At 43.0% G+C, this 12,076-nt stretch overlaps 1 protein-coding gene across 1 annotated transcript in view; it reads left to right on the top strand.

Moving 5' to 3' along the window:
• Window positions 1–10,970, top strand: part of ZC3H7A (zinc finger CCCH-type containing 7A) — a 34,615-nt gene extending 23,645 nt beyond the window's left edge. Inside the window, exons 15-23 of the mRNA XM_068565802.1 lie at window positions 54–154; window positions 586–767; window positions 1,179–1,255; window positions 2,373–2,506; window positions 2,917–3,022; window positions 5,598–5,706; window positions 7,371–7,504; window positions 9,097–9,260; window positions 10,066–10,970. Coding sequence (XP_068421903.1) covers window positions 54–154; window positions 586–767; window positions 1,179–1,255; window positions 2,373–2,506; window positions 2,917–3,022; window positions 5,598–5,706; window positions 7,371–7,504; window positions 9,097–9,260; window positions 10,066–10,255 — 1,197 coding nt within the window. The 3' untranslated portion in view covers window positions 10,256–10,970. The remainder of the gene's footprint in view (window positions 1–53; window positions 155–585; window positions 768–1,178; window positions 1,256–2,372; window positions 2,507–2,916; window positions 3,023–5,597; window positions 5,707–7,370; window positions 7,505–9,096; window positions 9,261–10,065) is intronic.
• The last annotated feature ends 1,106 nt before the right edge of the window (window positions 10,971–12,076 follow it).

The raw sequence follows: 12,076 nt of genomic DNA, 5'->3' as shown, positions 1-12,076 counted from the left end.
GGAAGTTCTATCTCATATTATGTTTTCATGATAATTCTTCTTCTCTGTTTCAGAAATGTTTTGATCATAAGCCTAGAATGATAAGTAAAAGAAACAAAGATAATTCTACTTCTTGTTCTCATCCGGTTACAAAGCATGAGTTTGAAGACAATAAGTATGTTGGTAGTTTCTAATTTTTATAGTGACAACACAAGAGTCTTTTTTTAGATCCAAATTAAACCAGAGTAGTATCCGCTCAGGCATTCCCCCTCTCCTTTTGTTGTTGTTTTTGAAAGATGGTGACTATTTTTAAATGGCTAATAGGTTTTGCTGAGAATTTTAAAATGAATTATTTAATTGAAATTTAATACAGAAAAGCAATACTGATTTATAGCTTCTCATGACATGGATTTAGGTATTTTATAGCTTAACATATAATTATCCCCTCCCCTCCCGAGCAAAACAGTTGCATACAGTGATATATTTTTTCTGATAAAGATTTAAAATGTATTTTCAGTCTAGAACTTTACATTTTATATGTGTATGTACATTTTTTTTAAAGCTATGGCAGAACAATAGTAAAATGTCACTCCCTTTTCCTCTTAGGTGCCTTGTCCACATTTTGCGAGAGACAACAGTAAAATACTCCAAAATACGTTCTTTTCATGGTCAATGTCAGCTTGATTTATGCCGACATGAGGTTCGATATGGCTGTTTAAGGGAAGACGAATGCTTTTATGCACATAGTCTTGTAGAATTGAAAGTCTGGATATTGCAAAATGAAACAGGTAGGTTTGTGTGTGATTGAGAAATGTCTCCTCAAGAGCGTCAGGGTTTATGAAGCGGTATTGGAGACCCTTCTCCATCAACCTGGTGTGGCAACACTGTTGATTTTTTCCTGAGCTTTAAACCGTGTAGTCACTTCATCTTTAGAGTGGCCTATTTTGAGTGTGGTCTCGTATAAGTAATTGCTGATACAAGTTCATGTATGAAGTATGGACTTGTGAGGAAGAAAGATTCCTCGGAAGACACCAAGAGCTATATTTGTAAATATTCCATTTTGAAAGAATAATGGGATGTTCATTCTTGGCAACAGATTATGCCAAGTGGGGTTAATTAGAGAATTGAGTCTGACTTTGCCTAGATTGGTGGCCTGTTATTGTGTCGAGGACCTAAAAAAAGGCTTCTGCATTTCCCAGGTATCTCACATGACGCTATTGCCCAGGAATCTAAACGATATTGGCAAAATTTGGAAGCAAATGTACCTGGAGCTCAGGTATTTTTTCCTGTGTACTTTCTGCATTTGGGATCCTTTCTGGAACGGCCTAATTGATGTTAGTTGTCGGCAGATGCAGTTAAAACTTACATACAGTCCAGTTACTTTCTTAATGTTTATTGAGTAATTTTTTAAAAATTTATTTATTTATTTATTTTTGGCTGCATTGGGTCTTCGTTGCTGCGCGCGGGCTTTCTCAAGTTGCGGCGAGCGGGGGCTACTCTTCGTCGCGGTACACGGGCTTCTCATCGCGGTGGCTTCTCTTGTTGTGGAGCACGGGCTGTAGGCGCGCGGGCTCAGTAGTTGTGGCTTGTGGGCTCAGTAGTTGTGACTCGCGGGCTCTGGAGCGCAGGCTCAGTAGTTGTGGCGCACGGGCTTAGTTGCTCTGTGGCATGTGGGATCTTCCCGGACCAGGGCTCGAACCTATGTCCCCTGCATTGGCAGTCGGATTCTTAACCACTGTGCCATCAGGGAAGCCCCAGTTGAGTAATTCTTAATGTGAAAAAAAAATCTGAATTTTAGTTGATCATATAAAAGAAAAAAAGTTAGGCAGCCCATAACACCCACCAAGAATGTAGGATAGGGAATTCCCTGGAGGTCCAGTGGTTAGGACTCCATGCTTCCACTGCAAGGGGCACGGTTTCGATCCCTGGTTGGGGAACTAAGATCCTGCAAGCCGAGCGGCATGGCCAAAAAAAGACTGTAGGATACAGTTTTCTTATTCAGCTTAATTGGCAAAACAGTTGGGGTCTCGCGCTGTGGGGATCCTTGGAATAAGGGAGGTGGATTGTGTCTGTAGTTTTGCTTACCGCCCAGCCAAACTGCTTTACCCAACTACCCTCCTTCCCCTCCCTGCCAAAAATCCTAGTCATTAACTCCAAAGCTGACTTTCATAAATTGAGGTTTGGCATCTGTAATCTGCTTTTATCACATTCTCTTGCATTTGGGTGGAGAACTGGAGATTTTAGTTATCAGATCATATATATACAGTGGTCAAATCATCAAACCAGACAAAAACGGAAATTGTATGCTATTATGAAAAAAAAAATGCATGGTGATTGTGTTCTCAGAAAACTGGTTTTCTGTTAAATTAAAACTAATCTTTTAATTATTTAAGGTACTTGGCAGTCAAATGATGCCTGGATCCCTTAATATGAAGATAAAATTTGTATGTGCTCAGTGTCTGAGAAATGGTCAAGTCATTGAACCAGACAAAAACAGAAAATATTGTAGTGCAAAAGCAAGGCATTCGTAAGTAGTGTGTGTGTGGAAGTAGTGCCTGATCATAATGATCTGTTTCATGGGTGTAAAATCATGCATATAAGAAAAAAAGATTAAGACTTTGAAGAGAGCAAAGGAAAGTAGACAATTTAGGAATGATTGCAAAGCAAAAGGGAAGAGATTTTTAGAATTTAGTAGCTAAGAATTCAACACAATTCAAGTGTTTTTCCTGTATTTCATCATTTCCGTGTTTAGGATTCGTAGGGAATGTTTGTTTATAATTATCGACAGGAAATGAAATGACAGAATCATAAGGCATTTCTTTTAGAAGGGTTGAGGAAAAAAATCTCTGGTCCTTTAGGTACAAAGTTTGTACCTGCCCCTTTATATTATGCCTTTGCCAGTGTGTTTTTGTTTTTTCTGAACTCCATTTTTCTTAGGTGGACCAAAGATCGTCGTGCGATGAGAGTGATGTCTATTGAACGTAAGAAGTGGATGAACATCCGTCCTCTCCCCACAAAGAAACAAATGCCTTTACAGTTTGATGTACATACGTAATTTTTAAGCCACTTTTTTTTTTATTAGGCATTTCAAATCATTAGAAAGTAGTAGTAATTCAGATGGAAACTGGTCCCCTTTAAATAATGCTCATCATGTTCATGAAATCGAAGTGGTCCTTTCGTTTTCCTTCCCCTTTTGAATGTCTGGTTCTGGGACAGTCTTTAGATTGATCGGAATCGTATGAGTTACTGAGGAAAAGTAAGTAGACAATGGACTAGAGAAGAGTGATGGTCACGGCCCAGCTTATTTTCCAGATGAATTACTTTGGGAGCAAATGGGAGAGAATTTCATTGAAATTTGATTCCTCAGCTTTGCTGTCAAACCCAGGGCCTTCTGTATTATTATGGATGCTGTTGATGGGTTGTTTTTATCACGCCTGTTTCTTTCACTGAAGCGATGGATGCTCGCTAAAGGATGCCCAACATTATAGGATTTTCTTGAAGTAACCCAAAGGAAAAATGCCCCATGTTAGAGCAATATGTTCCTCAAAAGCCCTTAGAATGAAAACACCAGGCCAACTTAATGTGTGGGTAGCATTTCACTCACTAGGTAGCACGTTTCAACTTGGTCCCCCTGGTACCTTACGTGGTCTTAAAGACGACTGTCTGGGCAAAGCCCTGGAGCTGGCCCAACTTGCCTCTTCACAAGAGAGAGGGTCTGGAGGGATTTCACTGTGCGAGGGACACTTGGAGCTGACAGGGCGGAAATTTTCTGCTGCGGCGGAGGAAGTATGGAGAGAGCCTTTTGCCCAGAGAAGCAGTGCAGGTGGATTGCAGAGTCCCCATGTAACGAGGCTCCCTCTCCCAACTGCCAGAGAGTTGAGGAAGAGGAGGGTTAATTTCCCATCACCCAGGGTACCTTGCTTTTTGTAAAACTTACACAAGTTATAAGGACAGTCTTTGAAGGAGGTGGTGTGTTTGTTTATCCACAGTGGTTTCAGCCTCAGATTTGGGTGATTTAATCCGTGGGTTATGTAGGAGGGGAGTAAGGTTTATTGGAACCACTGATATCTTGTGCTTCAAAAGATAGTGGAGATTATGGGCATATTCCTCAAAACTTTGCTAAAACTAAGATGACTGGGAACAATTCTAGCTCATGAGGCAGCTGCCTAGGACCACTGATTATTCTCTCATCTTGGACGTGGTGTTCTACTTTGCAATGTTACAGGAGCTTATTTCCTCTTTTTTCCTACCATACTAGGTATTGCTAAGGGATCCTTTTTCTAAAAGAAGAAATAGTACTCTGTGTGTGTATGTGTGTAGACAGTGTGGTGAGGTGGAGAGAGCGTGTGCTTCAGAGTCTGCCCGAAGGGCAGGTTACTCAGCCTCAGTTTGCTCATCTGTAAATGAGAATAATTGCATCCTAGGGAAGATACAGGAGATGGTGTTGTGTAAAAACCCAGCACAGAGCGGCCTTCTCCTTTATTTTCTCTTCTCCCTGCTCCTTATCGTTGAGTTTTGAAAGACGATGGTAAATGTCTACCTAGTAATACCTAAGTACTTATTGGGGATTGACTGGGAAAAGAATATAATACAGTCCATCACAAGAATGTTTTGTTGACTGTTGACTTCATGCAGAAAATTGTAAGGGTTGCAGGGGTGGGGGTCCCTGACGTTGGTCCAAGGGAGGAAAGGAGCAGTGTTAAGTGTTGACTGCTTCTTGATTTTTAGTGAGAGTCAATGCTAAGCATCTATTATTACGTAAACTAATATATAGGGCCAACTCCTGTTGAAACACGGATAAACTAAAATAAGCTAACAATTAATTGTACTAGGATTTATGCTCCATAAAGACAAGTACATTGATGATATCTAAGAATGAGCTCTTGGTGCCGGCGGTTTTCCTAGTTCTTAATAGTCATGGGTCTTAGGGGAGTCTGTGTTCTGCTGATGGCTCTCACTTTATTTTCCTACCAGTATCACTGTATTTACTCTGTAAAGTAAAAATGCAAATAACCAGAAGAGGTATTATTTGAACGCTGTATAACTGGATGGCCTGGTTAGTGGAATAATTGTCTTTGAACAGCGCATAGCTAGTGAATAATGGCCAAGATTAGCTGCCAGTATTGGTGATAAGTAAATGTCCGAGATTTTTTCTGACACTGTTTAGTACCTTTGGAGGAGTCTGCAGTTTCTTTATCGCTTCCCAAGTGCTGACAAGGAGGCATCCTAGGTGTCAGGTAGGGGAGAGTAGGATCCTTCAGACTGAGGGGGCCAGAGACTTGCATTGCAGAGATAAAATGTTCTGCTGTGTTAAAAGCAGATACTCTGAATCAATGAGTTTGTTGACGTTTCCTTGTAAGAAAATGTTCCATATTCCAGTTTCATACTTACTTTCTTTTGGAAATTTTCTTTTGAAAAGTTTTGAGACAGAAAGCTTAATATCATCTCATGTATTTGGGGCTTATAGTCAATTTGAATAGAAGCAAATTAATCTCCTTTTAAAATTATGTTCTCGGCATTAGCATGGATAATAATTTTTATTTTGCTTAAATGTAAAAATTAGGCAGTTTTACTAAGTGTACTCTGTCTTAAAGCATGTTCATATTTTTCTAACACAGCTGTGCAATCATATTGCTTCTGGGAAAAAATGTCAGTATGTTGGAAACTGTTCCTTTGCTCACAGTCCTGAGGAACGGGAAGTGTGGACCTACATGAAAGAGAACGGGAGTAAGTTGATGATTAACCGTGGCCTTGACACCCGTGAAATCTAGCTTGCCTGAAAGTCTCTTTCCTCTCTGTAAATACGCCAACTCACTGTGCACACAGAAAGCAGTCTGCGTTCTAAACCATTATACCATTTTATCAGTGAAGCAGAGTCTGACCTCCGATCATGTTTGCTTAGGTCAGATTCGGATACAAATACATAGGTCAGCATCCTCTGATGTCATAGGCGTGATTCATGGTCTGGGGAAGTTCAGTCCTCCTGTGAGCTCCTTTTGTGAATAGTCACCCCTGAATTAATCAGGTTATAATTGGAGGTCTCTTCAAGGAGCCCTTACTGGTAGAACAGGCCCACATTCAAAGGCCCGAGGAGAGAATGTTTGTCTTGGTCAAACGTCAGGTTTATTGTGAGAGCCTTTGAGAGGAGCCTCAGACAACCTTTCACTTCCAACCAGAAAAGGTTTTGCTGCCAGGATTATTGTTCTTCAGTCTTAAGTAAACTGATGGAAATTTACCGACTGCTTAAGATCTGTGATCTCTGGATTACAAGGAGCCATCTGATTTAAGCATGTCACCTGTCGTATTTCAACCATGTAAAAATTCAGTGACTTGTGTGGACAGGACTCTTTCTTGCTTGGAGTGGGGACATAGAGTTGGGCCTTACTGAAGGTGTCCTTGCAAATCAGGGCTCTTGCAGTGATTCCTGCTACCACTGGTCTGAAGGAAGAAGAATTTCCTAGTTTACCTCTAATCATAGAAACACTTGGGCAGGCAGTAAAGCCGAGTTTTGACCAGATCCTCATTACCAGATTTTTTTTTAAACTCAGTGGCTCTCAACTGGGGATGAATTTTGCCACACACACACACACACCTCTCTCCCCCTGGGGACACTTGGCAACGTCTGGACATTGTCATGACTTGTAGGGCTGTGCTACTGGCAGCTAGTGGGTAGAGGCTAGGGGCGTTGTTAAACATCCTACACGCACAAGATTGCCACCGACAGCGAAGAGTTTTCTGGCTCAGAACGTTGGCGGTGCTGAGGTTGAGAAACCTTGGTTTTATCGCTTGATAGTAATGCCGGATACACTTGTTCCAGTAGCTTGCAGCCACTGCCCAGCACCTGGTCATGGCTGTGTTGTTGTAAGTTGCACCCCAGCATGCCAGTCTTCTGGGACTGTGGCTCAACTGACGGGCTCCCACCAGGGTCAGAATCTCGGTCCTTATAGTAGGTTTCTCAGTAGACAGTGAGGAGCCGTGTAAGCAGCCTGTGTGGTTACAGCAGCGGTAGCAAGTGTTTAACGTGGGGCATCGTGAAGCCGTGCCGAGGCTTTCCTTTTCAGCAATGCCCTTGAAATGGTTTCTGAATTTTAAACACCCCCATAGTGTTCGCAAATGCAGGGAGGAGTTAATCTTGAAAGCTAACTATTAAAAAAAAAAAAAAAAAAAAGAAAACTAACGTTTGTGGTCTTACAGTCCTGAATTTGGTTCTCACCCCTGAGAGTCTGGAAATGGACTGTCTCTCCGTGTCTCAATACGATCAGTTTCCATTCAGCCCTCTCAAGTTTCTTTTGAAAATTGCACCGACTGATACCAAAAGAGTGCGAGTTCTTGTGTGTATTTAAATGGCGTATTTAAATATTTGCCACTGAAAGGAGTTCATTTTTCTTTAGTACAAGATATGGAGCAGTTTTATGAACTCTGGCTAAAGAGCCAAAAAAATGAAAAAAGCGATGATGTAGCCAGTCAGTCAAACAAAGAAAATGGAAAACAAATTCACATGCCGACAGATTACGCGGAAGTTACTGTAAGTACCCCAGGTTGGTTCCCCTCACCTTTGCTTCCAGGCCTTTCTTTTCTTTCCCACCTTCTCCAAAACCTGGCTCCCTCGCCCCCGGTCTGCCCTCCCCCTTATCTTCATCTTCTCTCCACGCTGGCTCTCCACTGTTAGTTTAAGTCTCTTCATCCTAAAAATGCCTTTCCTGGATCTTTTTTCCAACTGTGGAGCCAGGAAATTGTGAGTCCGAGTCCTGCTTCTGTCTCCTTACTAGCCTGTGACACTGGGCAGGTTACTGAACGTCTCTGAGGGGGTTGCTTGTGATGGAGCCACGAAGTGTGATGAGCCTGCGGGTTTATCCCAGTGCCGGCCCACGGAAAGTGCTCAGGAAATGTGGGGTCCCCGTCCCCCAAGTCCTCTTGTTCTCTTATCACCGTCCTGTAGTCTGGCCTCTGCCTCTGGGTTCTACAGAGACGTTAAGTCACCTGTGGTCTTTTACTGTTTTGGCTGTCTTTTAAATTTTTCAAAAAAGTGAAGGGGGTGGTATAACGACTGTCTTGAGCCCACCATCCCAGGTGAACCGATGTTAACAGTTTGTTGTGTTTGCTTCTGTAAAGTAAATAAAATGTCACAGATAAAGTGGGAACCCCAGTTGTCCCCCTTCCCCAGAGGGACCAGATCCAGTGTATATTTTTCCAGGCCATGTTTATATATCTTGGACTGTTTATTCCTGACCTATTGCTCTGCCTGGCATGTTTTTTTCAAACTGACAGGCGTATGCATTACTCTGCTCCTTGTTTCTTGTTTTGTTTTTTGTCCCTTCTCCGTATTGAGTCATTCAGATGTGGGTCATGGACACGTCTTTGTGCACAATACGCCCTGTGAACCCTGCTTTCTCTGCCAAGGCTCAGCACTGATCTCCTCACCACCTTTTCTTAAGTACTACCAGGGTTTCCAGAGCCAGGGTCACCCCAACTTGCTGGGTCATGGGGTTGACCTGTCTCTGCGAACCTGTTCTTACCCAGTGTTGCAGGGCATTTGGGAAATAGTCAACACTACTGAAACACTGCACGCTTGCATATGTGGGAGCACAGGGTTCCTAATGTGTGGGTCTGTGCCCCCAGGGAGGTGTCTTCCCAGCACGTGTACGTCCCTGGCCCCTGGCACAAGTCCTGGCCCATAGTAGGGGCTCAGTTCATGTGCAAGGATGGAGTTGCTCGTCCTTCTGCAGTGGGCGAGTCCCGGGTTTTCACATCCTCTCTGCTTTCCCTCGTGGTATGAATCTTCCCCGGAATCCTTGTTTGAACCTGGCCCCTTGTCCTGCCGACAGACTCCCTTGTTTGCACACCAGCTCCTTGCCAGAGCCTGCCTGGACCCCTGGCCCGGTCCGTCGCCCCTGCTCTCTGCTTCCTGTGTGCCGGCCGCCCTCTCCTTGGTCCTGCTCTTGACTTTGAGTTTTACGTTCTCACCCAGCATCCCCCACTGGACGGGCTCCCCAAGAGTAGAGTCTGGGTCTTGGGTGGAGTCGTTTCTGGTTGTTCTGGTGCCTGAACACAGGTGGCCCGTCAGGGGCCACACAGACAGCAGCCACTGACGGGATGCGTGTCTTCCGTGCACTCTAGGTGGACTTCCACTGCTGGATGTGTGGGAAGAACTGCAACAGTGAGAAGCAGTGGCAGGGCCACATCTCCTCGGAGAAGCACAAGGAGAAGGTTTTCCACACTGAAGATGACCAGTACTGCTGGCAGCACCGCTTTCCAACAGGATATTTTAGTATTTGCGATAGGTACGTGGGTCTCTTCAGTTTCCCACATGAAAACTGCTGACCTTGTGAGTAGACAGAGTATCTGGGTGATAAAATCTTCTAATCCTGGATGCTTGGATTTGAGCTCAAAGTTTAGTTGCTCCTTGAACATTTCTTCACTCTTCTGCGTTACATGAAAAGATTCACTAGTCTGCCGGTACTGGCGTGAAAGTCTTAAAGATAACCAAATAGGGAAATAAGTTCATTCACGCTTGCCCAAATGATCTCTGAACTGGCAGTGGAGATTCTCTGACCCTTCACAATAATCTTTCTCGTAGTCGATGTTCATCAGTTTTGAAACTGCCTTTGAATTATATTCCAAGTATAAATCTGGAACTTTCTCAGGTCAAAGGAAAATATTAGTATTTTAAGTTTAGTTAGAAAATTTTTCAGTGAAAAGCTAGATAATTTTGAATTGCTCCTCATTTTGTTGTTGCTGTTTCTATTTGACTTCCAAACTTAGATCCATGTGATGCATAGAATTACTGAAGATATTTTTTACTTCCTGCCCCTCCTGATTTCTTTCCACTGCATCAAGAAGGAGCGTAGTCTTTTTTTCCCCAACAATCTGTATTTTTCATTAAATAGTGCATTTAAATAGTTTAAAGTACTAATTATTGTAGATGTCAAGGCAATAAAATATTCATTTTTCTAGGATTAACATTTCGAGCTAAAAGTTTAATGCAAACCATAAAGGTAGTGAAGAGCACATTTTAAAGATTTTATAAACAACTGGTGGAAGCTTACCAAGCTGGTGGACGCTTACCAAGCTGACTTGTCCTAACAGGTATATGAATGGTACCTGCACGGAAGGAAGCAGCTGTAAATTTGCACATGGCAATGCTGAACTTCATGAATGGGAAGAGAGAAGAGATGCCCTAAAGATGAAGCTCAACAAAGCACGAAAAGATCACTTAATTGCCCCCAATGATAATGACTTTGGAAAATATAGTTTTTTGTTTAAAGATTTAAACTAATATGCTGGCTTTTATGTATGTTACCTAATCAGAGCATTGACCAGAAAAATTGAAAGTGTTGTAAGGCACGTAGCAGAGGAGCTGCAGATTTTCTGCTTGTATTGGCGTCTCTCGTCCCTCCTGAGCAGCAACCCACAGTAGGTAGGAAAACGGGCTGTTTGACAGGTTTGGCCAGGCTCTCACGGCATCAAATGGCAAAGCGACCACTACTGGTTGCCATCTGTTGAACAGACTTTTGGATGAATTGTGTTGGGGAAGAGGATAAGGTTATGTTGAGGACGACTTCTTGAGTTGGTCCTTCAGATAAGAATCATGATGGTGAGAGAGAAACACTGTACTAGGATCAGAACACATGATGGATGAAAATTCTTCACATGTTTTAAGAGGAATGAATTTGTCTAATATAATAAAGTTTGCTACTTATCTGTATGTAGGTTGCTAAAAAGGATTTTCTTAACTCAGATTTTAAGCCAAATAACCATTTAACACTAGTATATGTTAAATGGGGTATTTTTCTGTATTTGTATGTTTCACTATAATAAGGGAACTGAGGATAATGTGCATTGAGAATATTTTGAAAAATAATCAGTTGACTCAAATTTTATTTCTTGGTCTTTTGCTGTTTAAATGATGATTTTGAAAGATTAAACTTGTACTGTTGGTATTGTGTAGTGTATGGACCAATACTGCCCGTAATAAAGATTTTATATACAGATGTCTTTCATTTTTTTGGTGTGGTCCTTGCCAGTTCCTTAAAGAGTTGTTAAAACTGGGTACTAAAATCACAAGGTTAGATTTTTTTTTTTTTTTTTTTTTTCTTGGCCGCACCGCTCGGCTTGTGGGATCCCAGTTCCCCGACAACCAGGGATCGAACCTGGGCCCTCAGCAGTGAAAGCGTGGACTCCTACCCACTGGACTGCCAGGGAATTCCCTAGATTTTTTTTTAAAACACTTTCATTTAAGCAATTAATGACAGAAGGCAAATTAGAGAGACATGGCAGCAACTTTCACTCTGTCCCGCTCTCCTCCGATTCAGGTTGCTAAGAGGCTTCTCTTATTGACTGACATGCTAACCCCTCTGGGGGCTCTTCTGTGTCTCATTCAGATGAATGCCCAGCAAGGGGACACACGGTCAGCTAAGACGTGGGCTGTGGGATTCCACAGACACAACTGTCTAGCACAGCGCCTTCTATAGGGCCGTTTCGGTTGTTGAAAGACCACTGAAGTTGTGGTCAGGACGGGCTTGCAGAGACAAGGAAGGGGCTGAGCTGTCCTGAGACCCAGATCTGCTCCTGACCTGGCGAGCTAGGGAGAAGAGTCATTGTCAGGGTTTGAGGGCCGCCACCTCATGAGGACACTGCCAGTGCAGAGTCCCTGTTGGGGGTGGGAGTCAGAAGGAATGGCTGATGGGCTCGAAAGTCACTTCTTCATGACAACCTTGAGTCAGTGGGGTTTGTGGCAAACAGAAAAGGGTCTTTGTTCAGTGCGAGTCCCGCCTGGGTGGGGGGAGCATGGCTGCAAGTAGAGAGACGAGAGAGAAGCGGTGCCTTCAGCAGAACCAGAGGCTGCAGAGTGAAAGGCAAGCCCGGGGCACTCCTTGAAGACCGCAGGAGACTGGTTTCCCTCCCATGAATGGAAGGCAGTTGGGACCAGTTTTATTTGGCAGGTGCGTTAGGAGTGCATCTTATTTGCCAAATAAGTAATCTGTTTCTGTAGAGCAGACTGGCAGTGGCAGTGTTAATCATTCTGCTAGGTCTCCTTAGTCTGATGGCCTTCATGATGTTTTTCTTCTCCATCCTTTTATCCTCTCTTTCCAGGGAG

The sequence above is a fragment of the Eschrichtius robustus genome, chromosome 16, assembly GCF_028021215.1.
Source record: "Eschrichtius robustus isolate mEscRob2 chromosome 16, mEscRob2.pri, whole genome shotgun sequence".
Lineage (NCBI taxonomy): Eukaryota > Metazoa > Chordata > Mammalia > Artiodactyla > Eschrichtiidae > Eschrichtius > Eschrichtius robustus.
This window is presented reverse-complemented; position numbering and strand designations above follow the sequence as displayed.